Source organism: Herpailurus yagouaroundi, unplaced genomic scaffold (genome assembly GCF_014898765.1).
Source record: "Herpailurus yagouaroundi ecotype Mexico unplaced genomic scaffold, PumYag 192, whole genome shotgun sequence".
Taxonomy (NCBI): Eukaryota; Metazoa; Chordata; class Mammalia; order Carnivora; family Felidae; genus Herpailurus; species Herpailurus yagouaroundi.
The window spans coordinates 22,277,592-22,304,326 of record NW_024412423.1 but is presented as its reverse complement, the minus strand read 5'-3'; the positions used below and the strand labels follow the sequence as shown (position 1 = coordinate 22,304,326).

Genomic DNA, 26,735 nt, shown 5'->3' with positions numbered 1-26,735 from the left:
CAGGAGTGCTTGTCCACGCAAACCTGTCTCCGAGCCGGTTAGCCTTACAAATTTGGACTTAAAACACATGCAAATTGTCAGGGGGAGTGTAAGGGTTGTGAAAACTACCTTTCCAGTTTTTTTCTTTATTGCTCAAAATAGCTTTTAAATGTTTGGTGTCTAGACTCTGATTTTAAGGAATTACAGCATTCAAGTTTGGCAAAGCTGAGAGCTGAGAATTGTAGGCAGTGATACTGAGCCATCTGCAAAAGTGCTGGCGAGAAGTGCAAATTAATCATTTTCATTCAGCCATCTGTGTGTTTAATGGGCAAAATAGAAATAGACATTTTTCATTTGCCAGTCACACCTTTCCTGATACCAAGGGTAAGAAAATAACTTGGAACCGGATGTGTGGAGAATGATTGCTAAGAGCTAGTGGCAGAGCCTTCTTCCTGCTACTGGCCTGGATTTTGGAATTGGAGGTGGTCGGTAGGAGGGGAAGGACAGAGGGCCTCCTGAGGACCTAGGGGTCCAAACCGTGGGGTGAGGCCCGGTTCACTCCACCAGTGATGTGAGGACAAGCCATTCCCTTCCTTTGGGCTCTGGTTCCTCTTCATACTGGATGGTCCCCAGTGTCCAAGCTGTCTTGCAAATCCTACTGCTGCTTTAAAAATGACTCTTAATTGAATACAGGTGTCAACAGTTGCTGTGTGACTTCTACACAAGCCCTCTTTCAGAGGGTACACCAGTGACCCTCTTTCACCAGTCATCCTGGGCTAGGCACGGAGCCGGGTGTGGATAAGAGGGTAGCATTCGCTTTGCCTTGGACCTCTGCCTTGCCCATTTTCTTTTGCTTGCAATGAGTGTGGTATCAGGTAGGGTACATTTCCAAGTCCTTCAGGTATTTCCACCAAAGTCCCATATTGAACAAGGGAGAACTGATGTAGTATTAACTACCCAGCCAGGGGCTCCTGACCTTTCTTCAATCCCTTCCCAGAACCTCTCTGTGCCACCCTGGAGGTGCTTCCCATGGGTGGCCCTCAGATGGAGGTGTGATGAGAGGTCAGCCTGGTGCTTCCATACCCCAAACTCAGCAGGTGACACGTGGGCCACCGCTGATGCAAACCCATGACATTTAGCATGGCTGAGGATATGGTTGCCTGTTTGAATAACTCATTTTGTCCTTGATATTAAGATCAATTTTAGAAAAACTTTTAGAACATTTAAAGGTGGTGTAAAACCTTAGCCCTGGCTGCACTAATGGATGATGATCACAGTTACCGATGTTTCTTTCCAGTCTTTTCCCACGCATCGTTCAGCAGTGACTTCTCCCGAGGACAGACCAGTGCGTAAACCCCCCACATCTCATGTTGCTATAGGTCAGCACTTGAGCCCAGAGTCAAGAGTCAAACTGAGACCTCTTAGTTCAGAGCTGTTTCTCTGCACCATGAGGCACTACCTACCGATCACTCATCCCCAGTACCTACTAGTGCCACAGCAGACCTGACAGTCCTACCCACGAGGATGGTCACCCCAAGTGGGCTCAGGCAACAGTCAGACCATAGCAGCGATGTGGGGCCTCAGTGTGTTCCTGTACAGAAATGGCGCAGGAGGCACTCAGCAAACCCAGTACCCAGAACCACCACCTGTGCATTGCACCTTTGGGAACAGGAGTCCCAGAACATGCTCTGGGAGACCCGGCGCTGACTTGGAACACTTCCTAAGGGATAGCACACCCGAAGCCAGTGCCTTTAGTTCTGATGAGAAGGCAAAGCCTGGGGAGGGAGCTGGGTGGGGTGTAGAGATGTGTAGTGGGGAAAAGGCAGCTCTCCCCGGAACAGAAACCAGTTCCAGCGTGAAAGAACAATTTAATTCTGTCAAAAACGAAGATCAGTTCAGGAGGAGAGGCGGGCACCAGAGCTGCCAGTCATGTTGCTTAGTGGCTCATTAAATGGAGTTGCTTTCCTAATAGGTTTATCCTGAACTCTGCTGGGGAGATTTATAGACACATCATAATTACGTGTACAGGAGTTCACAGGAGGAAGGGGGCTTAGAGATCCCCAGAGGCGAATTTGAGGCTGCAAACATTCTGACACAGTCAGTCAAGTTAGGTGGTTCAGGGTCCGCCTCTGGGAGGATGTACAGAGAGGGCTGGCTGTAATCTTGGCTAAAATTCTTCGTGGTGGTGCATCTCAATGCCAGCTTTCCAAGGGTGGCTCTTGGCCTGGTGTTTCCCGAGAAGACTCGCTGGTGAGCAGTTTCTAGGGGGACATCAGAAGCACAAGATGGCAGGCAGCTGCAGCGCTCCCTGGATGCAGGCCACAGGGGAGCCTGGGGGCGCGCTGCAGCTGGAGGGCACTGTGTTGGGTGTGTGAGGGACAGAACTCACTGTTCCTGTCTTGTCTCCTCCAGCTGCTGTCAGCGCAGGTCACGGCCTGCCTGCCAAGTTTGTGATCCACTGTAACAGTCCGGTCTGGGGTGCAGACAAGTGTGAGGAACTTCTGGAAAAGACGGTGAAGAACTGTCTGGCCCTGGCAGACGATAAGAAGCTCAAGTCCATCGCGTTCCCGTCCATTGGCAGCGGCAGGTAAGGGCACATCGTGGCTTGTGAGGTCATTATACTTAGCTGCATACTAGGCCCATAATCGTGGAGCTCTGACTTGTGCACGGTCAGCTAAGGCTGTTTTCGAGCCATCTGCTTTAGTCGAGAAGACCCAAAGCACAGGGGGGGAAAGAATACAAACATTAAGCAATGGTGAACGGCAATTGAAGAGACGGAGTGAGACAGGAAGACTGAGGAACGTATCAAATTTCCTTTGTGACAGCAGATGTCAGCATAGAAAGTGACTTCAGGGTGTAGTGGGACCATCAGAGATGGCGGTTTAGAGAGTGAAGCTGGCAGGACACGAAGACTCAGATATGAGGGAAGTGGAGAGGACAGGGGAGGTGTGAAAGCCAGGACCTTCGTTCCAGGAGCACCCTCCCAGCCACAGCATGCCTCTGCCCCTTACCTTTGTATCTCTGGCATCCTTCACTCGCCCCCCCCCCCCCCCACAACCTGCCAGCTCTGTCTCCATGTGTCCTGCTGTCTGGCTCGTGCAAGGCGGACATGAATGGACACTTCTGTGACAGTGACATAGGGCTGGGTCTGCTCTGGCTTCCAGCGTTGAAGTAGCCCCCAGTAATTCTGGGTGTGCATTAAAAGAAATTAGAGCTCTGAGAAGGGAGAGTGCTTTGGGAACTCCGTGCCATGATGCAGGGGTGGTGTCCCACTTCCCATCACATCATGGGGTCCTCCCTGTCCCGGTCTGTGCCTCATGCCTCACACTCTGGATTTGGCACCAGAGGCTGCAGCTGTGGACATCTTGGGCCCAAGAGGGCCATAACCCAGGGCTATGTATTGGCCGTGGCTGCACCTGGGGCATCCGATCCAGACTGTGCGCCCACTTGGGTCTCTGCCATCGGACCCTCCCGGTGCCCAGGCAGGGCTGTGTGGCGGCCATATACTGGCTTCCTTTGACACTGCAGGCCGCACAGGGTGACCATCCTCAACCCCCTTCCTCATGTTTAGAGAAAGCACCTCTTTTCAAAGCACTTCCCCTCCGAACCCACGAGGAGCAAAGAGTAGAGTTTGCGAGCGCCATCTTGGGCAGGCTTTGTAATGATGCCTCTCTGAACACTGCTGCCACTGGGGTTCCACACCTCAAGTGACAGAGCTAGCCCTGGGCAGGCTTCCTATCACGTGGCACCGGGAGGTCTGCCCAAGCTGCCCTGTTCCCACAGTATGTGGGGGGGGAAGAGGGGCCCTCAGGGGACAGTGATAGCTCATGCCAGCGCCCCACCCTCATGCATGCCCACAGTCTCCCTACCCTGTACGCTGAGTGCCACTTCACTGCCAAAGTGAGGGACATCCCGAGGTATGTGATGACACGTGTTGGTTTGGGTGCCGTCCACACTTCCGGTCTGTGCTTTTAAATCCTGTTCTCTTTTGCCAAGAGCCTATGTTGAACATCACTTTGCAACACCATTTAAGGGTCTCTTAAAAGAAAACTAAAGGAGAGGGACCATTGAAAGCCATTCTGTCAGTTGGGTGTCACAGCCAGTGGCAAAGACAAAAGCCACCATTGTAAGGTCGTCAGCAACCCCCCCCCCCCGCCCCTAGCTTGAAATTTCCCCAGAACTAGGGAGATGTGTAATGGGTGCCAGAGTCGATTCCGAACCTTTTTTTGACAAAGTGCTTCTGAATCAGAGTTTAAGTAGCCAGCTTCCTGCTTCTTCCACATCCTGTAGACGGTCTATTCTTTGGCACAGTGCTGCTGTGTGACCTTCGCTAAACGAGTTAGCCTCTCTGTCCGTGGCCTCCCTTATCAGTGAGCACAGCTTTGGGGATGGCCCTCCCTCACAGATGGTCCTGAGGCTCAATTAGTGCTTCGGATGCACTTTGATCTGCTCTGATGAAAGGTGCTTCCGAAGAAAGAAGCAACAGGAGCCTTTATTGGAGGTAATAATTTCATATTCTTTCATATAGCTATTGGGAAACTTTTAATTGAAGCATAAAAGTAATTCTCTACATTTTTCATGGAGTAAGAAGTTTTTAAAAACAATCCATTGAAAGCTTTTAAGAGGGCAGAATGCCAAAGGCAAGCACATGTGCAATGCCAGCGGCCCCACATCTGTCAGGCAGACCTTGCCCCACAGAGCCATGTAAATAGCTGCCCTCTCTTTCATGAGTAAAGATTAGGATTACACCAGAGCCGGCCTGTAAATCACAGTGGGTTTTAGGAGGGGAAATAAAAAGCTTGTTTGTGGCATCCAGTGTCTCCGGCCTAAAAGTCGGGTTGGAATGAAAATAATAGAAATGCAAACATGTTGGCAAGGAGCAGAGGGGTCACTTTCTCTCAGCCAAGGCCCAGCATGTGGAGGGCCATCCCACCCTTATGCCCTCTCCCTGTAGCCCCCCGGAGGCCAGACCCTGACCTCAGGGAGACTGTCCTTGGGTACTATGGTCACAACATTCATGGATACCCCCACTCTCTCAGCTCTGTGTGACATTAGGGGGAGACCCCCTCTCTGGAGGGGTAGGATATAGGGAATGGGTAGTTTGGAACTTTGATTAAACTCTGTAGATTTATGAGCTTCAAGGCCAGTTCATTTTTTTTCAAGCTACCATTTATGGGTATTCATTGAGTTCCACATACTGTGCTAAACCCTTGATCTGCATTATCTCACAACACCCTTACAGGGTGAGCACTGTCATTAATTCCACTAAAAGAAAAAATAAAAAGGAAGCTGAGAGGGGTTAACTCGCTCCCCTGAGATGACACGACTTAGACGGGGGAGAGCCCGAATTTTAGGGCAAGTCCTTGGCCAAGATGAGAGGCATGGAGCCCCTTCCAGACCCCATTTGCTCTTCACCAGAGGATCGCCCCACTGCTTGAGGGTGCTGTACAGGAGGAGGTTTTAGGGAAGCTCAGAAACCGCACTGGGGAAATCCCTGACTTCCCTGGGCCCAGCCGTCAGCCTCCCTCCACCTTGAGAATTGGCCTGAGAAGAGATAGGAAGAAACCAAACAGAACGGGCAGACTTACCTACTAGCCTAAGACAAGAACATCTGGAAAGAAGGCTACAGGCCACACGGGGGCTGTGCTCCCCAGCCCATCCCCCCCACCATGCCCTCTGGAAGTGGAGCCCACTGCTCTCAGCTGCTGCCCTGGTCTCTGCCTCTGGAGGGAGTGGCCTTCAGGCAGCCCAACTTGACAAAGGCACTTGCTCAAAGCTACATAGAACATGGAAATGGAAAGGCGCAGGGGCACCGTGAGAGGGAACCCTAATCCTACCAGAAAAAATGACCACACAGGGACACCCTTTCCTAAAGTCACTCAACCTTTTGTGACATCCAGCCCTACCCTCTTGCAAACCGCCAGGACAATTAGACAGGTGGACCAGTCCCATAAAAACCAGAGTCCGTCTAGAATCCACCTTTAATCCTGCTCTGCCTTCAAAGGCAAGCTGCCAGTCTGTCTCCTCCAGAAGAATCTGCCTGGACTCTTCCAACCCCCAAGACATAGCCTCTCCCCACAGGAGCTTCCAGGGTCCCTGATCAGGCTGTGCAACACAGCTCTTGGCTTAGAGTCCTGTGTGCCTGCTGGGGCCAGCCCTGTAGGTGAGCTCACTGATAACAGAGACACTTAGTGATGCCCCATCGAAGGTGGGGGCCCAGCAGGGCTGGAGGCATGACAGTCTCTTATGGGACATGGCCCTTGTGAGCCAGAACCCCTGCGGTCCAGGTGGAATGCAAGAACAGACTACCAATATGTAGCCCCCAGCCATCACTGAGCAGGCTGACCCAAAGGGTGCGACAGCTCATGTGGTCCCCTTTCACTAGTCTAGAGAAACTGAGGCTGAAGACAACTGAAATGACTTCAGGGGAAGCTCCTTAGTTGGCTCAAGACCAAAAGGCTGGAATCTAGGATACTTGCCTGCAGAGTAACTTAAGGCACATGCCTTAACCATGGCCCCTGGCAGGCCCCATGGGACCTAAATGGGACTATGAGGGACACCTGCCTCTTGGCATCAGCACCCTGTATACCCACATCAAGGAGACTAATGCTTGGAGAGGTTAAGGCCCCTGCCCCAGGGCAGCTGGGCTTCAAACCCAAATCTAACACTACAAGGGAAGCCCCATTCCCCTTACTCTACTGTGCGTTGGGGGAGGGGGCATCTGGTCTTCTCCAGAAGGTGGAAAGAGTGACTGTTGCTAGGGGAGGTGGGCCCAAAGACTTGGCCAAGCAGGGATGGTCACTGGGGACAGCTGCAGGGAAGCAACCAGCAGGGACCCCAACCGGCCAGGAAGCCGGGAGATGAGCGAGACCCCACAGACCAGTGATGCTTCTGAAGCTGGCCCACACAGTACCAGTGATCCTGTGTCACCCTGCCATACCATGCGTGCCAGTAGTCATCGCTGACTGGGCATCGCAGACCCCGATGGCCTTCTGGGGGCCTGAGGCCGACATTGTCGGCACAGGGAAAGCGCAGTGGTGACAGCGATCATGGGGCCTGGGAGGAAGACAGTTTTGTACTACGTGAGCCTCTAGAAAGATGCTGCCAGACTGCCTGTTCTATAGACGCCATTACCAATTGAGGATGTTCTGCACGTTGTCTTGTTCAATCCTCACAGCCCCCAGGGATAACAGGTGCCTTGCTTACCTACCCCATTTCCCCGGATGACAGACAAGACACAGAGGCAGGGCCTGGACTCAAATCCTGTGTGGCTCCATGGCTTGAGCCTCTAACTGCCCTGCTGCTGGGCCCTCCTGAGGACGGGAGGCCATCTGGGCCTCTGCAGCGACACAGCTGCCCCTGACTTGAGGGCTCCGGGTGTGGTGTGTAAAGCACTGCCATGAGAACAGCTGCTGCTATGCTCCATTTTGCTACAGGCACCGCTCACTATGGCCATGAGAAAACATTCTGGAGCCCTGAAAACATAAAGAAAGGAATCACCTTCCCCACTCCTTCCTGGCGGCCTGCGTGGTCCAGAACAGCTACGGTCCCTTGGCTGCATTTTTTCTTTAGGCTGTGGTTGCCTAGGACAGAGGGATGGGTTTGTCAATAAGAGGTTCTCCTGGAAAGAAGTCAAATTCACTTGTACCCAACAACCTTGAAAGAGACCAGCCCGTGCTCCATTAACAGTAGGGCTGACAGATACTGATACTACGGGCCTAGAGCCTTCGATCCCCACCTTCTCTCCCTCACTTCTAGGTTCTTAACCTTGGGGCCCACCCTGTGAGCTCAGATTAAAACCTCCTTGCTGGCTCCATACAGAACAGTGGTTCTCAAAGGGTGTGCCCTCGACCTGCCCACTCCGATTCCCTGGACAGAGCCCAGCAACCTGCATCTGAATAAGCCCTCCCTGATCTTGACACAGGCTGCTCGGGAGGGTGGGCCAGGCTCCCTGTCCTGCCTCGGCTTCCAGGCACTTCCGGAACTCCTGCAGATCTGGCCACTGGCTTTTCTCGCCAGGGATGAAGTTAGAGGCCGTAATCTGAGTTTACAGTGGGAAAGTAAATATTGGCTCTTTGTGAGACACTTTAAAGGGTCCCTTATTCCAGTGACCCCCGTGACCCTGTAACGGCATAGCCCTCCCCCAAAGCTGGCCCTGGTCTCACCCTCAGGACTGGGGCTGGGTGAAGGGCAGCCTGTACACGCTCAGGCACCCACAGCGGGTGTGAGGCGGACCCCCCACAACACTCATGTATACACGTGCCCCTAGGAACGTGCCCCTAAAATGGGAAGTTGAGTTCCTGTCTTCAAATACTTGCCAACACGTGCCTTTTACCAGACAACCTATCCTGTGAAAATGCTCAGGGCAACTCTGTCAGGGGTGATGAGAACAGCTGCTTCCCAGAATGAGCTTGCAGATCTGAGAGTGGATGGGGGGAAGGGGAATAACTTGCTTTGTGGGTCCCACATTCTCCCCCCTTCCAGCGAAACCTTTCATTCGGCATGGTCCCCACCACCCTCCGTCCTGCCCCACCTGCTGGGCACCCTTCCTGTGCTGCTGGTAGAGCACCCAGGATCTGCTCCAGGGGAGTCTGGGCCTGACACCCCCTTCCTGCAGCTGGTACACTTGTGCAGCTCTTCCTTCGGCCTCTGAATCCCGCTCCTCCCGGGCAGTCCTGTGCTGGCTGGCTGCCTTGTGGGCGCCGTGTGGCTGAGGACGAGCCTCACACCCCACTGTTGCCCAGAGGCCCCTCGGCACAGGCTGGGAACGTGCCCCGGGTGACACCCCCTGTCTGCTAAGAATGAGCTTCACTTCCAAAGCATCTACAAGTACGAGGGATCCATCTTCCAGCTGGGCGAAGCCCCGTTGGATGAAAACCAAGTCACTAGAATGGTTTTGCCCTGTGGCCCTGAGATGTGCTTAGTACTGACAACTGGAGAGTAAGTGTGGCTCTCCAGAGGAATAAGCTAAGGTAGTTCAAAACTCAGAGGCACTTAGCAAGCAAGGCTCAGAATGTTCTAAGAAAGCCTCCACCTTATGCATTTGAAAACCTCTCACCTGGCAGCAGGCACCCCATCTGAAGGAGGGGTGTGGCCTAAGCTGGCAGGCTGGCCCAGCACTTTGGATACAATGGTCCACAGGCTGGGGGCTCTGGAAGACTGCAGATCTGCCAATGAAAAAAGAAATCCCCATGAAACCTGGCCTCAGACTCTCACCTGAGGATCCTTAACTGTACCCAGGGGGTCAGTAAGGGATCTGAATCCAGACCACTGGCTCAAAACCCACATCCTTTCTGCCAGCCTAGGCAAGCCACTATGTTCCTGCCACTGTCCCGGGTTTCCTGGGTCCTGCACCTGCGGTGTTGACCAGGAACAGCCCCAGGCACATGTAGAGCAAGAGACTACAGTCTCTCTAGGCCTCATTTCAGATTCTGCCCGAGTCTGAGCCCTACCTCCAAAATTCCCACCTGACTTTTACCTTAAGTGGAAATATGTGAATTCACAGCCGTCTGGCGGGGAAATTTGAATGCCATTTCTTGAGATAAAGAGCCCCCTCGGCCAGGAGTCGTCCCCTGCACTCCCAGCCCCCCATGGCCTGGCCTATGGGTGATAGCAAGCTGGTGGGTCCTGGGATGCACTCCAGGCCAGCAGCCCCAGCACCTGTCGAGTCTAAGGCCCACATGAAGGCTCTAACGCCCCTATGTGTGTGAACAACAGTCCCCTCCTGTAGAAGCTCCAGCCTCCAGCTGTCCCATGGGGGAGGGGTGGCGTCAAGCCCCGTCCTAGTCACAGTAACACTGGGAACAGAAATGTGGGAACTCACACTACCCCTGGGAGACTCCACGCAGGAGACACAAGTCGTGCGTATGTGCTTGTTGCTTGGCCCTTCCCCTGTGTGTGAGCAGCCCTCGCAGGCACTGAGGCCCCTCGAGGCGAAGCACAGCACCCAGCCCTGGGGGCCTCCGGGAGGGAGGGCGGCAGGGCGGCAGGCCCATGGCCACGGCGGCCCCTGGTTGCTGAGCCCCCTTCTCTCCTGCAGGAATGGCTTTCCAAAGCAGACGGCAGCTCAGCTGATTCTGAAGGCCATCTCCAGTTACTTCGTGTCAACGATGTCCTCTTCCATCAAAACGGTGTATTTCGTGCTTTTTGACAGCGAGAGTATAGGCATCTACGTACAGGAAATGGCCAAGCTGGACGCCAACTAGGCTGAAGTACAGAGGCAGCCTGCGCCGCGCCCCCGCCTCCGATCTGAAAGAAAGAAAGAAAAATCCCCTTCACGCCTGTTGGGAGGCGGAACCCTTTCATTTCCAGTTTTGCTCATCTAGGGAAGATAAGGTTTTGGTTTCCAGTTTAATTGTTTTTGACCTTCTAAAATGTTTTTACGTTAGCACTGATAGTTGGCATTACTGTTGTTAAGCACTGTGTTCCAGACCGTGTCTGACTTTAGTGTAACCTAGGAGATTTTATAGTTTATTTTAATGAAATCCTGCTTGACGCAGAACAGCGGGGAGAGCATTGTCTTCTACGTGTGGCCGAATCCAGGAAGCCTGTTTTGTAACCGTGTGTTGTGGTGCTTTATTGTACACCCAGTGGCGTTCTTTTTACTCTAATGTTCCTTTTTTTTCCTCAAGAAGAAAGATCATGAATTTGCAGCAGACTTCATTTTTGTTTACTTTTTGTCTTAATGATGGATTTGAAAATGAAAGATTTAAAAGGCAGAACAGAATCTGTTGTCCTTAATTATATTTGCGATTTGGAATTTGTGTGAATCGATTTAGTAAAATGTTAAATTGCTGTGGTGACTGGCTTGTTTCAAGTTACTGTGCCCTTGAGCCCTAGGTGGACTTCTCCTGTCACAGGATGGGGGACGAGAGCAGCTGTCCCCAGAGCCACCACAGGGCCACCGCTGCCTGGACACAGGAGCATCCTCAGGCCCTAATGACTGGTAGGGGGAGCTCATTTAAAGTCTCTCCTTCCATCCTTGTGACACTCGGGCAAGGGCGTTCTCCCCATTTCACAGGTGAGGAAGCAGGTATACTGAAAGCCATGGGGGTGGTAAGTGGCAGACTGGTACTTGAGCCCAGATCTCTCCTCCCATCTGCCCCCTCCTGACAGTCTCTCTGGTTCATGGACGGGCCCAGTGTCTCTGGGCCGCTTGCCACATGGAGCTGGCGAAGCCTGGAGACTTCTGCCGGAGCTGGGTCGGGCCTCTTGTTCCTGTAGGACAGGGTCCCTGCGGCCAAAAACTTTCCAAGGGCAAGGTGCCACTCCCAAGGTCCCTGAGATGTGCTCCCAGCTTTGACATGCTTTCTCACAGCTGTGGGTGTTTAGTGATGCAGATTACAGCTGACCCTTGAACGAGGTGGGGGTTCGGGGCACCAACTCACGCCCAGTTGAAAGTCCAAGTCTAATTTTGACTCCCCCAACACTTACCTACCAATAGCCTACTGCTGACTGGAAGCCTTGCTAATAACATAGCCGATTAACCTATTTTGTATGTTACGTGCATTGTAGGCTGTATTGCTACAATAAAGAAAGCTGGAGAAAAGAAAATGTTAAGAAAAACGGAAGGAAGACAAAATACATACACCGTGTTATACTGCATTTATCAAAAAAAAAAAAAAAATCCTCACGTAAGTGGACCTGTGCAGTTCAAACACATCTTGTTCAAGGGTCAGCTGTATTTACGGAGATCCCAGCTGGACGACAGTGGCTAAACCTTGTGTTACCTAAATTCAGCAAAACACAGACACTCTTTGCTTCAGAAGGTACATTTGCCTAAAATGCACAGAAGACCGTTTCTCTCTAAAAAGAAATAGGCCTGCTTCTAGAACAGACTTTAACCAGGAGAAAATATGCAGCACACACATATCAGAGATGAACATAAAGGATCAGTTTTCCTTTCCCAACTGTGCCTAATGAAATCAAAATAGAAGTCCCAAGCCATCACACAACCATGCTTTTCAATGAAAAGGCAACTGCTTCTAACTCAAACCTGAAAGACAGTTTTTTCCAAGTTTCTCATAAAGGTATGGTGTTAATACTTTTACTTTTCTTCCCCAAGATCTCTACTGAGTCTACAGTTCCTACTTCTTGATTAGAATTTGATAGAAAGAAAGAAAGAAAGAAAGAAAGAAAGAAAGAAAGAGAGAGAAAGAAAGAAAAACTTTATTGTGGTCTTTTCAAGACGCATCTTAAAATGTCATCAGGTCAAAAGTAGTATCTTCAAAGTGTTTGCTCGGACAAACCACACGGTGCAGTCATTCACCCAAGAGCATTTTGTCTATAGGTAGAATCCTCAGCATGCAGGATAACGAGAAAGAAACCGTGCTATTGTTAGCTGGGGATGGTGATCATTTGCTGTGTGCCAGTCACTGTCTTGAGCCCCTCAGGGGCATAATTTCATTGTGCCTCAGGGATAATTCGATGGGCCCTTTCTGTTTTCAAAGGCATTTTGCAGCTGAGAACACTGAGGCTGGGAGAAGTTAAGTAACTTCCTAGTGATCACACGACTAGTAAGTCACCACCAGACTCAGATGCAGAGATGCTGACAACTACAGTGCAGGGCCCCTGATGGCTCACTCTTATCAGCAACAAAAGGAAATCCAGTTAACCATGGTGATGTTTTTTTTTTAATGCTTATTTTTGAGAGAGAGAGAGAAAGCGAGCTGGAGAAGGGCAGAGAGAGAGGAGGAAGACGGAGGCTCCCAAGTGGGCTCTGTGCTGACAGCAGAGACGTTTAACCAACTGAGGCACCCAGGTACCCCCACCGTGGTGGTGTTTCTAACTTGGAGACTGAAACACAAAAGGAACCGAGGGTTAAAAGGCCTCTAGGTGAATTGCATTTCCTCAACTTTGAAGAAGGGACCACAGGAGCAAATCCTATTATTTAGCAAGGGGCCTCCACTAGATGGCGCTAAGAGGACTGGGAAGCAAATGCAGGAAAGGGAGCCAGCTTAGGCTCTTCCTCCAGCACACACAAAAGAATAAGTTGCAGTTGTCGGGATTTGCGTGAATTATTTACCATAATCACCTAAATGTTTCTAAACTTTCACTAATCCAAAGTGCGTCTCGCCCCTGAGATGTGGGCTCATTGAAGAAATGCTTTTCAGTGAAACAGAAAAGAGAGCCAGCCAACTGCCTGGGATTCCCATCATGTCTAAACCACCCAGTTAGTTTTTAAAACCAGGATCAAAAATTGTTCTCTGATGTCAGCCTCATGTTTACAGGGGAAAAAGAAAACAGCTCATTACTTGAAAGAAAACTTGGTGTAACTGCAAGGAAAACTTGAAATGCACAGATGCCTCCATTCAAAAGAGCCGTTGCAGTTAGTGAAATTTACCAAAAATGAAATTATTCTGTAAGCTAGGGGCTGTGCAGCCCTGCAATCTGGTGGTGGCACTAGATAGACAACAGCCACCCCCCCACTCCCTGTTCCTGAGGAGCAGCCCTTGCCCTCGGCAGCTGGGCTCTGCCCTCAATAATCCAGACAATTTCCTCCGCCTCCTGCATCTGAGATCTAACACAGCACCATAGCTCCAACTGGGACTAATATGACAGTAATAACTACTGTGTGTGTGTGTGTGTGTGTGTGTGTGTGTGTGTGTGTGTGTCTGTGTGTCTGTGTGTGTCTGTGTGTGTGTGTGTATGCACACCCATATCCCAGTCCTCTACATCCATTCAGCTGGATGGCAACCCTGTGATGTTGGTAATACTATCCCTATTTTACAGACGAGAAAACTACAACACAGAGAGGTGAGGCATATTCCCCAAGGTCACACAGCTCTCAGTGCTAGAGCTGGGACATGAGCCCAGTTGTCTAACTAAACAAAATGCTCCCCATTGTATGTTCTCTGAACCTCCAAGGTGGCCTCTCCTTTGGTATGTACTCCCAAGTTCTGCTGCAGTTAGGCAGGCCTTCTTGCCTATTCCAGACAGGTCGTGTGTGGCCAGCCCTGGCAGCATGAACAGAACGTGTTAGAGGACAGATGAATAGAAATGTATGTTAAAACCATCTAGGGGCCAACGGGATTTACTGGGTACTTACTATGAAAAGAGCCTCAAACGGGCAAAGGCAGGTGAGACCCTGCCTCTGTCCAGCCAAGTGGGAGACCCAGAGACATGCGTGCTAAATGGGCAGGGACTCGGGAGGGAGGTGCGCGCACTAGCTCAGTGTTGCAGGGGGTGGGGGTGGGGTTTGTGCAGCAGAAGACATAGACAGGACTTCATAGGTCAGGGTGATGCATGGTAAGTGGCCACACAGCACACAGGCCTGGCGGTGCCAGCCAGGGGAGCTACGGGTCCGCCGGGGGCCAAGAAGCCCAGACCTGCACCCCACGTGCAGCCAGGCCAGCCACATCCGCTATGGCCCCTGCTCCCTGGCTCTGGCCCCGGCATGTGGAGCTGTCCATCTGTGCCCGTGTTTATCCGGCAGAATTGCTCCTGCCCGTTCAGGGTCAGGCGGCTGTGTCTGGTCACAGCTACAGTCTGCCCTGACAGAGAAAAGGCAAGAAGGCAAGAAGACAGGAGAAGAAAACAAGAGATGAGCAGTCACTTCGGTCTCTCGTCCAGTCACTCAGTCCCAATCCTGGTCCCCATCTCGAGGCCGGAGGGGTGGAAGACCCAACCGGGCCGGTCAGGGCCCGGTGCAGGCAGTCCTCAGGCAGTTTCCTCAACATGTCACTCGGGCTGTGTCATCATTCACCCCGAGTGGGCCGGCACTCCCTCTGTCAGAGGCAGCGGAGGCTGGGGGATGGCCCGGACGTTTCCTTTCGTTAGCAACCGTGATGTTTAATTTTCCTGGCCCGGCGCCACCGGCCAATGTTATCTTGGGAACTGGCTTTGGTGCGGCCTCAGAGGGATCCCCCTGAAAGCACCGGGGTGGGAGGAGGGTCCTGGGCCCATCCCTGGCTGAGAAGAAAAGGAAACGCTCAATGGCCAGGGGTGAGGCCACCTTTCCTTTGGCATTTCTTCTGTTTATAACTTAACCCGATGTGTTTGCTTCTGGGGGCCCCCCGATATCAAAATAATATCCCATGACCCTCCTGACAGGCGAGGCAATAAAACTGCTCATTAATCCCGGCCGCCATCACTGCCCCGCCATGCTCCTTAGCAAAGGTGTGTAAATAGATTGGCCTTTCCCTGACCCCTAAAAACCAACTCAGCCGGGCTGCTTTGTCAAACTCCAGAAAGTGTTTCACAAATGCTCCCTCCACAGAAGGTACTGTCTTCCTCGAATCCCTCTACCACCAAAGCGACACTCACCCCTCCCACGCCCCCCACCTCACACGCCGAAGGAGACTCCAGAGCCCCATGTCAGCAGAGTGCAGAACTGAGGGATAGGCAGAAAAATACCCACCTTGAACAGGATCACCCAGGACACAAAGCAGCTGAAATTTCCCCTCGGAGAGGCTGTTTTTGCCCCGTAAATGCAGACCTTTGCTAACAGCCCCCTTGAGTATGCTTAGAGGGGTCACCCAGACTGCCTTCCAGAGTCTGCTGGGGCCCGGCACCCAAAGTCGAGCAAGGGCATCATGCGCCCTGGAGCACATGCCACAGGCACTATAATCGTGGAGGAAGAGGCCTCGGATTTCCCTGAACACTGTCCCAGCGTCGCAAGGTGAAGGTCCCTGCCACGGCTGTGGGCTTGTGACCATACTTTACTGAGGGCAGACAGCTCAGAGTCCCGGAATTACAGCCTCCAAATCTTCTGGCAGGCCCATGACCACAGCATGGGGAAACCCAGCCCTAGAATGCATGGAAGCAGATCACCTGTGCCATGCTGGCCAAAGTGCCTTCTGGCCTTAGCCCTGGGGCAGGCAACTTTGGTCTCAGGGACTTAGATGTCCTACCACTCCTATTTCCATATACAACCTTCCCACCTATAAGCCCAGACTCCTGGACTAGGACCCTGGCTGATGGCATGGGCCCTGCCTGAGCACTCCAGCCGCCCGATCAGGCCGCCCACTCAACCTTCTCCACATGCCCGCCTGTACACCCCATGCCCAGGCTGGCCAGGGAAGCTGGTATTGCTGTACGTTGAAACGGCAAGGCTTCTGAAGCTTAAGAGAATAAATTAGAGTAGGCTTCGAGCAGGCTCAGCTGCAGTGGATGGACAAATTGATTTGCTTGCCATCTGGGAGATTAAATTCCACCGCCCAAAATGGCAGTGGGGTAATGAGCTGTCAGTCACACGGTGCAGTGCCAGATTCGGCGCCTAATTGAACCCCGGCAGCTCCTCATTACGTGCCACGGAGGTCATGCCCATGGCGTCCCACCTGGAGGCAGCCCCTAAAGGCCTGGAGAGAGGTCACCTGGCCCTGTGGCACATCTCGGTTAGGCCAACCGTGAGGAACTCTCGCTTACTCACGGCCTTAATTCTGGGCAAATCCAAATGACCAAGGGGATGTTCACAACTTCCCTTAAACAACCTCGCTAGGCAGGGGGCCCTCACCTGAACCCTCCTGGACCTCTGGACCTCAAGTGGCCCCAGTCACTCCAGGGCCTCTACAGGGCAGCACCCAGAGCCATCAGCCACGCAGCCCTTTACAGCACACAAGACATGTGCACACACACGGCTGCCTCAGGCCTCACAACGGGCTGGGATGATGGCACAGCATTTCCGTTTGCAGAACGGTCAAGGGAAGAGGGACCCATGGAAGTTCAGAAGCTGCCTCCTGAAGGGGACATGGGCCTGGGTCCCGAGGAAGGCTGCCCAGCCTCCCCCCGCCTCACCTCCCCGCCTCCGCCCCTCTTTCCACCAGTACAGACTGTTGCACCCCTCTCTTACGTCGCTTTCAGGCCACCGTGTATGCCAGTGCCTCAGTCTGGAACATGCCACGGCCACCTTTCCTTCGTCATCCTGCTCAACCCTCAGGTCTCTGCTCTCAGACCTCCATTCCTCCTCCTTCAGGAAGCCTTCCCCGATCCCCTGTCTGTCTAGGCCAGGTGCCCTGTCTCGGTGCACCAGGCATACTCAGCAGCCACAACACTGTGCCTCCTGGATGGCTGTCATGTGTTCACACGGCTGTCTCCCCATCACCCAGTGAGGATCACTCACTCACACACATCCCCTGAGCCCTCTGGACCCATCAGTATGCGAGGCCCTAGGCGCGCAGCAGTGGACAAGCAAAAGAAACCCTGCCCTCCATGAGGCCGGGGAGAGGGGCCTTTGCCCTGTGGGGCACCCTCGGTGTCTTACCCCAAGGACCCAGATGGGAATCACTGCGTGAGCAGACTCCACCAGGACCTCAGAGGCTAGTCACCAGGCAGACCGCCTGAGTCAGACAAGGCAGTGAGAAGATTGGGGAGAACATGGTCGTTCCCGAAAATCCATCCCTGTGCAAGTCAGCCAGGGGCACCACTCTGCTGGATCTCTCGCTTCATGTGGGCACACGGTGGCTTCAGAGTGAAGTGTGATGTTGGCCCCAGGCCCCGGCACGGCACCCTCTCGCCACACTGCTAACCACAGCCCAGATCTCGTGGCATCTGGTGCTTCTGCTTTCTTTGGCTCTTGATTTGAAAAGGGAGTGGTCATGGGAACTTTCTGGCCAGATGCTAAATCCACGATATCCATAAACAGGGAAAACAGTAGAAAATGTTTGCAGGAGAGACCTCTGAGTTATTGCAGCCAAGAGCTTCTTGCCTGCGTGCCAGGGGGCCTGGTGCACAAACTTTCCAGGCAAGGGTACTGGCCACAGGGCAGGTGTCCTTGGGGGGAGACTAGCACCACTTCCTGATGGCCCAATACACAAGCCCGAGTCAGGGATCTCCTGCTCACAGACCCAGCCCCAGGACAAGCCCCGTTCTCAGTCCAAGGCCCAGATTCTACCAGCGGAAAGAGGACAAGGGACGTGTCGGCCCCTATGAGTCTCCGACGTGCCCCTGACAGGGTATGGGTCTGACCCTCTGAAGCCCAGACACCACAGCACAGCTGCAGAATCACACTGACACAGGGCCTTCAAGAACCCATCTGCCACTTGCATGCTTGTGTAGGAAGATGACAGTAACACAGCCAGCCATGACCGCGTGCAGAGGTGGCAGCGGTTTGAGTACCTGGTACACTAAGGAGTCCACGTGCGTTCTCTTGTCAAATCCTCCTCGTCACCCTGCAAACTGAACGCCGTTATCCCCGCTTTCTAGGTGAGGGAGCCTGGCTCAGAGAGGTGAAGTTTCTCGGCAAGCCACACAACAGAACCAGGCATATAACCAAGACTCAGAACCAGAAACGGGCCATCTGCGAGGCCCACCCTTGTTCACTCTGGTATGCTGTCACCCCCTGGCCTCAGAAGGCACATTGCCCCATTTTACAGATGAGGAAAAGTGAGGAGGAGGTCAGCGGCTTCTGCAACGCCATAGGTAGCAAGTGGCATGTCTCGTGCCTCCCGCTGGGCCTCCTGAGTAGAGACCGAAGACTCCAGCAAAGCCTAAGCTGACACAGGAACCAGCCCCACGCTCTGCTCCTCCACAGGCTGGGGACCTGGCCGGGGCCTTCCAGTAATTAGTGGGCTCTTGTTAAGACCCAGTCGCGCCGTTCTCGGGCCAGGAATTGTTTTTGTTCCCGTGCGGAGGCCCTCGCAGGAAGGCCAGGCGCACGTGCGCAGCCCCATAAATCCAGCCGGCGTCGCTCATTACAACGTTCTGCTTCACGACTCCGCCGGCCCCAGCCTGCTCGGGCTTCGCGGGCCCCGGGCCTCCTTGCAGCCAAGCTCGGCTGCCCCGTGCCGCCCGCAGCCTCAGACATGAGCTCATCCAGCGCGCGGCGTGTGAGGAAGTGGCCGGGCGGTGCTCTCGGCAGCAAGGGGACAATGTGCCCATTAAGGCTGTCAGCTGTCAGTCCCCCACCAGTGCACCCCACCCCGCTGAGCCAGGACCACCCCACTCGGGGCCCTGCCCTCGCTCCAGTTCGTGTGGACGTGCCCTGCGGTGCGGCCTGTCCACCCTAACAGTGGCCACAGGAAGTCGAAGCAGGGCAGGGAGGACTTGGGTGACAGGAGAAGTGATCTTCAGGGACCAGCGGGCCCTGAGTACCGTCCTGCCTCCTCGTGGAATGACCAACTCCCTGTGACCTCTGGGGAGGTCCTCTGGACCCTCTGAGCCTTCACTCTCACAGCTATAAAATGGGAAGCTACTCCCTGCTCTGGCTGGGGAAACACTGCTCTGCAGCCCGTGACCTTGAGCCATACTTTGGCATTCCGATAGTACGAGACCGGCTGGGCCTCTATTTTTGTGGTCTGAGAAGGGAGGAGGAGCGAGTTAAGTCACCCCACCTCTTGGGGGTGTGGTCTCGTCTGTGAAATAGAGTTGGCAACACAGTGTTGGGGCCAAATACTTCAATAAACGTGATCTATTTCTTACTATTGCTCTGATTCCCATAAAGGTTAGAAGCCAGGCACCTGCCATGGCCAGAATCCAAACTCTGGCTATGGTCAGTGTTTGAGAGTAGCCAGTTCATCTTCATGCGGGCCAAGTTTAAAGGAATCTGGCCAGGTGGTTACCAATACCATGTGTAACCCCAACCTTATTGTTTGTAGCTGGAAGTGCTGGAGTTACTAGTAAACCCTTCTCCATCCGGTGCTAACACAGCTCAGAGAAGATCTAGGCCATGTCCAGTTTGGAGGGAACCTTCTAGAACCTTCAGGACCAATATGGTACACATGAACCACATGAGACTATTTAAATTAAAATTAAGTACAATTTCAAATTCAGTTTCTCATTTTTACTTATCACATTTTAAGTCCTCAGTGGGTGGGCACATGTGGCTAGTGGCTATTGTATTGAGCAACACTGTTCTAGAACCTGAGTTGGTGGAGCTCTTCAGGGTTACACTCCAAGCTTTTCATACCATTTAACTTAGCATATGGAGCAACAACCATGGCCAGGGCATTTCGATCAATCAATGGTTCTATGCTACTGATAGTGAAAATCATGGTGGTAGAAATAATAATATCCATGTAGTGAACATTTCTGTGTTCCAGGCACTGCGCTGGGTGCCTCACACTCATTGCATTAAACTCCCCCCCCCTCCCCAAATACTCTACAGTTTGTGACCTATCGCCACCTTACTTGTGACAAAATGGACTCAGAGAGAGTCAAGAATTTAAGCAAGGTAGAGAGGCAAGGCCAATTTGGACTTGAAAGCCAGCCTGCCCATCAGGTACAGAACCCACACTAACCTTCTTCTGTGCTTTGACCAGATTTACACTCGGAGGGTAACTGTTCTTTCCAAAAGGTTTCTATCCCCTTCCTACCTTTCTCTTAGCTTTGAATACTTCCTGCTCTCAGGAAAGCTCATACCTGTTTGAGCCTAGGCCAAGGCTCATGCTCTCCCTTGGTTGCCGGGAGGAATACCTTGGGCTGGACAGGCCTGTGAAGGCTGCTGCTGACCACGGGGGCTGCTCTGGCCCCATCAACCACCCCTGGTGCCCAGAGGGACCTGCTTACTGGGCCCAGGCGCCACGTGGGGAGACCACAGATGGAGGCCCCCGCTGCGCTGCCACACCTCTTCGGACAGCATGGCCCAATGCGAGGGGCGGATCGGCAGAGCCAAAAGGGACAGCCAGTATCAGGGAGATGCCCCAGGGTGTGTGCCTGTGAGTGGGACCAGATCCTGTGTTCCTGCCCAAAGCCATACTTACAGAATAGAATACACTGAGACACAGCGAGAAGGACACAGTGACTGGCCAGGCCCTGGGAGTGAGCCCCAGCACATTCAATCTCTTACCCCTCCATTAGCTGTCTGCTGAACAAAGGAGTGCCAGGGTCACCTTCTGCAGATCAGGTCCCTCTGGGCCATAAAGCACCTTTGTCCCACCCACCATTCCCAAATGCTTCTCTCCCACTGTAGCCTTGCGACAACCCTGAGAGGCAGGCAGGCAGGCAGGGCAGGGAGGGCCCCCCAGCTTGACAAACGGAGAAACTGAGGGCTGAGGAACAAAACCAATTTCCCAAAGCCTGCAAACTGCACCCCCCCCAACCCGCAAGTCTTGACTACAGGGCTCATCACTTGATTACCAAGTCACTCTTTAAAGGGAGCATTTTACATGGACAGGGCATGCCGTGGGCTCTGTGGTTCTTGTGGTCACACAAGGACCCCAGAGGTACAAGTCCATCCTGCACCCCCACCCTCTCCAGCACCCCAGCAGGCCATCCTAGGCTCTAAGTCACCAGGGCCGATGATCAGGAAGCTCACTTAGCCAGATGCTGGGCATGTGGGACACTTCCTCTCCTGTACTTGCTTAGAGACCCTGGGATCTCAGGCACCCCCCACTGGCCCTGGGCAAGGCCGACTCTCCTGCTGTTACACCCCAGAGAGCCATGCAGGCCAGCCAGCTTTCACCAGGGACACACCAGAGATAGAATGCACAGGCAGCCCCCACATCCGGACCCCTCTGCCTGCTGGCATGGGTCTGCTGTGGTTGTATGAGCCAAGCTGGGGTTTCCAGGCTTCAAGCTGAAGCAACATCCGAAATGGGCTCACACCTCCGTGAAGGCGGGGGGACGGACTACACCATCCCTAAGGCCTGATCCTACATGTGTCTCGCTCAAGCCCTAGGACTCCAGTTTAAGAGCCTTTTTATAGACTCCTATAAAGGAGAAAGTGAACTTTTAACATGTTTGCACTCCGCTAAGTCAATACGCATAAAAGGGACAAGAGCAGAGTGTCCTCTGCCCAGATGCAGGCCAGCAGGGTGGGCGGGCAGCGTCGGGGCCATCCCGGCCCCCACGGGCACTGGTGGTCACTTCTCCTTCCTGCGGGCCTACCGTGTGGCCCCCAATTAGCCGGCTGCCGTCCACCAGGGCCGTGCTCGGGCACTAATGAAGCCGGAAAGCCTTGCCTGGCAGGGCTAATGGGTGGCTCCTGGCCTCACTCAGTCGAGACACTCCCCCAGACGCGCGGTTTTCATGGGAAGATTGAGAGGAACAGAAGTGCGGAAGCTGTAAAGTTTTACTGGGAATTCTCAACCATCCTCCCTTGGCCCTGACACCCACACTGCCCTTCATTTGTAAGAGAGCTTCCTTTCTGCTTTGAACTTACTCCTTAAATCTAAGCAACGCTGCGCCTGCCTCCAGGATCTAGGATCTGGGCTCGAACTCTAGACATCCCTGCCTGCCCAGGAGGGAGGGGAGAAGACTGCTCAGGCACTCCAGAGGGCCTTCTGCTGCCCAGCCGTGCCCTGGAACAATCCCCAAGGAGGCCATCTGCCTGCCTGCCATCAGGCTGAGATCCTGGGAATCCAGGTTTCATGCATGAGACCTGACACACTCCTTGGGATCAGGTTTACAGACAACGCACTCAGCTCTCTTCTCTTTGTCCGTTCATTTGTACTGCGTACCTACTGCACGCAAGCCCTTCCAAGGGCAAGCATTGTCTCAGTGGTTGAGAAAGAGGACATATAACTGCGGGCCCCTGGGTGGCTCAGTCAGTTAAACGTCCAACTTCAGCTCAGGCCATGATCTCATAGCTTGTGAGTTTGAGCACCATATGGGACTCCGTGCTGACAGTGTGGAGCCTGCTTCAGATTCTCTGTCTCCCTCTCTCTCTGCTGCTCCCCTGCTCACTCTCAAAAATAAATAAATAAACATTAAAAGAGAGAGAGAGAGAGAGAGAGAACATTTGAGTCCACTTCCAGATTCGAGTCTCAGCTGTGCTGCTCACCAGCTGTGGACTTGGGTGAGTCACTTGGCTTCTCGGGGTCTACAACTTATCTATAAAATAGGAACAATACTACCCCCCTGGACACCCCCACCATGAGGTCACTGCGAATGCTAAATGGCAGGGTACATGTGCCCCAGCACACAGCAAGCACTCAATAAACGGTAGCTTAGTGCCCTAACAGCTCTGTGAGGAAGATCCCATTCTCCCCTGAGAACAAGGGAACAGAAAAGGTTAAATAACTTACCTAAGGTCACATAGGAAACAGGGTGAGAACTGGATTCAATCCCAGCTCTTCAAGGCTCCAGGGCCACAACCATAAATGCTGTAATGCAAAGTACCCCAGGCATGGGAGGACAGCAAGCCCCTGAATCACTGAGAAAAACTTAGTGTCAAGAAACCCACCTAGAATTTTGTAATCAGCAAACCTACAAAGGCATTATTTTAATTTCAGCATCATGGTTTAGTGTGGTTTCTTGGCGTGAGTTAGTGACGGCAGAGAGAGGGTGGAATTATCATGTTTCCAGTGCTCAGGGGAATTGGTTTAGTGCATGGGAACAATTTATTATCTGCTGTCGGAGATCAAACCCTCACTCCACAGGCAGTTGGTAACTGTGGCTCCTGAGAAGCCGGTCCCTGCAGCATCCCAGCCAGCGGAGGCCAGGCTGATGGGAGCCCCTCTGGTTGCCCTCAGGGAGGGGTGGGTCAGGGAGGGACGGCAGGCTGGCACATCCTGCTCTGGAATTATCGGGACAAGTGGTATCTCTCTGCAAATTCTGAGGACTGTCTGCTAACTACCTTTGTGGAATTCTTACTTTGCAAGGGAAATTTTTTTTAATAACTCACAAAACAGTTTCTCTTTGTTTCTGAATGGATCAAGGACTCCTCGATGTGAAGTCTTGCAAACCTGCAGCAACGTTCAAGCCTGGAATCAATGAAGGGTACAAGTCACAAGTGGATGGACCCATGGGGAATGTGTACGTAGGAGACAGGGAAACTAAGAACCAGGTACAGAGGGTCTGCTCAAGATCCAGGGACCAGTCTTGTATCAGTGCTGGAAATTAAGCAGTGCTGTCTCGGTCCTTCTGCCTTTTTGTTTTTGCCCCAGCTTCCTTTATAACAACCTTGAAATGCCTAAAGCCCGTGGTAATTGTCTGTGCTAAATTCCTCTTTATCCAAAGAACTGATGTGTTTTTCTAAGTTGTTAAAAGGTCCAGGGATATGCAAACCAATCCAGTTCTGGGAGGAAGCCCTCCATGGGCAAAGGCTGGCCTGTTCAGGGAAGATTCCTGAGGCCTTAAATAAAGCAAAACCCCAAGGCTGTTTGCCTCCATCCTCACTTCCCCTGCCCTGAACCCCGCTTGTCCATCTCCACAACCCAACAGTTCCTCTCAACAAAGCCCGCTGCCCGTTGTAGGCTCACTTCTGCAAACCATGGTGAAGAGAGTGGTTTAGCGCTTGCTCTCGGATACACCAAAGCCAAAGGTATTTCTGAAAAAAGCTCACAGATCCCATGGCCATGTTGGCTTTCTCTACAGCCATGAACATGGAGTGGGCTCCCTGTGGTTCCCTGACTGTACTTGAAACCCATCTCTTGGCTGGCGCTCACCTTCCTGGGAGCTTCTGAACTCTGGAGCACAGACCCAGAGCCAAAAATTATGGAAGAAAGCAACCAAAGGGAGACAAAGTGTTGTCAAAAAGTCCACAGTCCTGACTCCATAGGAAAGAAGGTGCAAGGAACGGTGGTTCCATGTCACGCGTGATTACCCTCCCTTCTCTTTGCTCCTAATGTGCTGTTAGACTTAACCCTGAAGGAAACGCATGCTCATGAGGACACACGGGCTAAGGACACACCCACCCATGAAGATCTGCTGAAAAGGGGCGGTCTGGAGCCCTGCTCTGGAGCCCAGGCGGGTGAGGCAGGAGACACATCTCTGGGGTGGGTCTAGGACACGCACTGCACTCACCGTCTCCTGCACCGAACCTCAGGTCTTAGTGTCTGTATTAGTTTCCCACTGCTGCTGTAACAAATTACCGTGAACTTAGTAACTTGAAACAACACAAGTTATCTTACGGTTCTGGGGGTCACAAGTCCCACCTGTGTCTCACTACACAAAAAATCAAGGCATCACCAAGCTGTGTTCCTTCTTGAGGCTCAAGGGGAGAATTTTTTTCCTTGCCTTTTTGCAGCTTCCCAAGGCTGCCTGCATCCTTGGGCTTGTGCCTCTCCTCCCTCTATAAAGCCATTCCAGAAGCATCTTCTAACTTCTCTCTGCCACTCTCTGACCTGTGCTTCCATAATCTCTTCTCCTTTTCTGACTCTGACACTCCACCTCCCTCACTCACTGACAAGGGCTCTTGTGAAAACACTGGGCCTAACAGGAAAATCCAGGGTAAGCTCCCCATCCCCAAACCCTTAACTTAATCACACCTGGCAGGTCACCTGTGCCATGCAAGGGAACACACACGTTCACAGGGTCTGAGGATTAGGATGTGGATATCTTTGTGGGGCAGGACTCTACCGACGAGAGGGTCTTCATAGACCCTCAGGACATAAATGCTCCTCGTATCAACAAAAACAGAAAGGTAAGCTGTCATTATCAGGAAAGGATTAACAGAATCTCTGTCACCAAGGGAAGGAAATCCATTCAGTGACGTACAGCTTTCCCTACAAAGCTCTTTGGCTCCTAGTGTCACCTGACGAATGTGACTGTGAGAGTAACTTCTGGTCCAGGAGACACAAAGTCCCTTTCCCATGGCTGGGTGGGCCCCAGGGTCCATGATGCCCTCAGCCATTCCCCACCAGGCTGCACCCCACACAGACCTTTCAGAGTACCACCCGAGAAGCTTCAAATGCAAGACTCCTGCCACTTGATTTTTGAGTCCATTTTCTATCCTGCGAATGCCTTTTTTTTTTTTTAACGTTTATGTATTTTTGAGAGAGAGAGAGCACACGCACACGCAGGAGAGGGGCAGAGAGAGAGGGAGACACAGAATCCAAAGCAGGATCCAGGCTCTGAGCTGTCAGCACAGAGCCTGACGCAGGGCTTGAACTCACGAACTGCAAGAGATCACGACCAGGAGATCATGACCTGAGTGAAAGCTGGACACTTAACCAAGTGAGCCACCCAGGCGCCCCCATCCTGCAAAATCTTAGCAGACTGTGAAACGTGGGCAGTGCAGGGCCACGGAGGGCCCAGGGAGCAGGCTCTGGACAGCCCCCAGGCACACAGGTACACTACAGCTGAGAACAGCCAGCTCCAGAGCGGGCTCCAGAGCCCAGATACCCAGGCTGAACGCCTACTTTTGCAGATGACTGAGCCTGCAGGGCCCGATACAACCGCAGTCGCAAGCACCCTGCAGGCTAGAGAATGACCAGCTATCCTTTCCCAAACAACAGGCTTGGTGGCTTTCTCCTAATTCTTTCTGGGGTCCTCGCATGTCTGCTTTCTCTCCGGATTCCCATCCCCAGGAACCCAGGCCACTTCAGGTTAAGAAAGGCCCTTGCAGGGGCCCCTGGGTGGCTCAGTCAGTTGAGTGACCGTCTCTTCAGCTCAGGTCATGATCTCGTGGTTCGAGAGTTCAAGCCCGGCCTTGGGCTCTGTGCTGACCGCTCAGAACCTGGAGCCTGCTTCCGATTCCGTGTCTCCCTCTCTCTCAGCCCCTCTCCTGTACCCTTCCTCTCAAAAATAAATAAACATTAAATTTTTTTTCTAAAAAAAGAAAGGCCCTTGGAAGCCCAAGTCAGGTTGAGGCACGGGTGCATCACTGCAGCCTCCTTGGCCTCTAGCCAGGTGATCTGAGTGGGGAGCAGCAGTTTTACTTGCCAGGCTTCTGGAGAATGCTGTGGGGAGTGACCATCCCCTATGACCACCGGGTCACCCCTCTGGGCCTTTAGACAGCCTCCTCCTACAGTTAAAGGGCCACAATCGCACCAACACCGACCACTCAATTTCTACACCCAAGTTCTAAGTTACTGGGATTTTTCGTCTGGGCTTTCCTCTTGTTGCTCAGACCAGAGCCAACGCAATCGGGCACCATGGCCTCCAGGGTCCCTTCAACATGGACGGCGATGACAACAACAGGTGGCATTTACTGCTTG

The 26,735-nt window shown here is 52.9% G+C and overlaps 1 protein-coding gene and 2 long non-coding RNA genes across 9 annotated transcripts in view; 1 reads left to right on the top strand and 2 right to left on the bottom strand.

Moving 5' to 3' along the window:
• The window catches only part of MACROH2A1 (macroH2A.1 histone), a 79,139-nt gene extending 68,365 nt beyond the window's left edge, over positions 1 to 10,774 (top strand). For all 4 annotated transcript variants that reach the window (XM_040444519.1, XM_040444521.1, XM_040444518.1 and 1 more), the window contains exons 10-11: positions 2,392 to 2,566; positions 10,019 to 10,774. In XM_040444519.1, the coding sequence (XP_040300453.1) occupies positions 2,392 to 2,566; positions 10,019 to 10,184 (341 nt within the window). In that variant the 3' untranslated portion in view covers positions 10,185 to 10,774. The remainder of the gene's footprint in view (positions 1 to 2,391; positions 2,567 to 10,018) is intronic.
• LOC121010727 (uncharacterized) lies at positions 1,828 to 10,019 on the bottom strand. 4 transcript variants are annotated; one of them, XR_005781346.1, is made up of 5 exons: positions 9,803 to 10,019; positions 9,038 to 9,146; positions 7,480 to 7,562; positions 3,849 to 4,029; positions 1,828 to 2,674 (listed from the first exon to the last, which is right to left on the bottom strand). It is a non-coding gene; the product is annotated as an uncharacterized LOC121010727 (long non-coding RNA). The 4 variants fall into 4 exon arrangements; XR_005781347.1 differs by having other exon boundaries at positions 9,808 to 10,019; XR_005781345.1 differs by lacking the exons at positions 9,038 to 9,146; positions 9,803 to 10,019 and having other exon boundaries at positions 7,480 to 7,672.
• A 12,588-nt stretch (positions 10,775 to 23,362) lies between the features above and the next one.
• LOC121010725 (uncharacterized) overlaps positions 23,363 to 26,735 on the bottom strand; it is a 109,575-nt gene continuing 106,202 nt past the window's right edge. The window contains exon 4 of the long non-coding RNA XR_005781344.1: positions 23,363 to 23,558. This is a non-coding gene — a long non-coding RNA (uncharacterized LOC121010725). The remainder of the gene's footprint in view (positions 23,559 to 26,735) is intronic.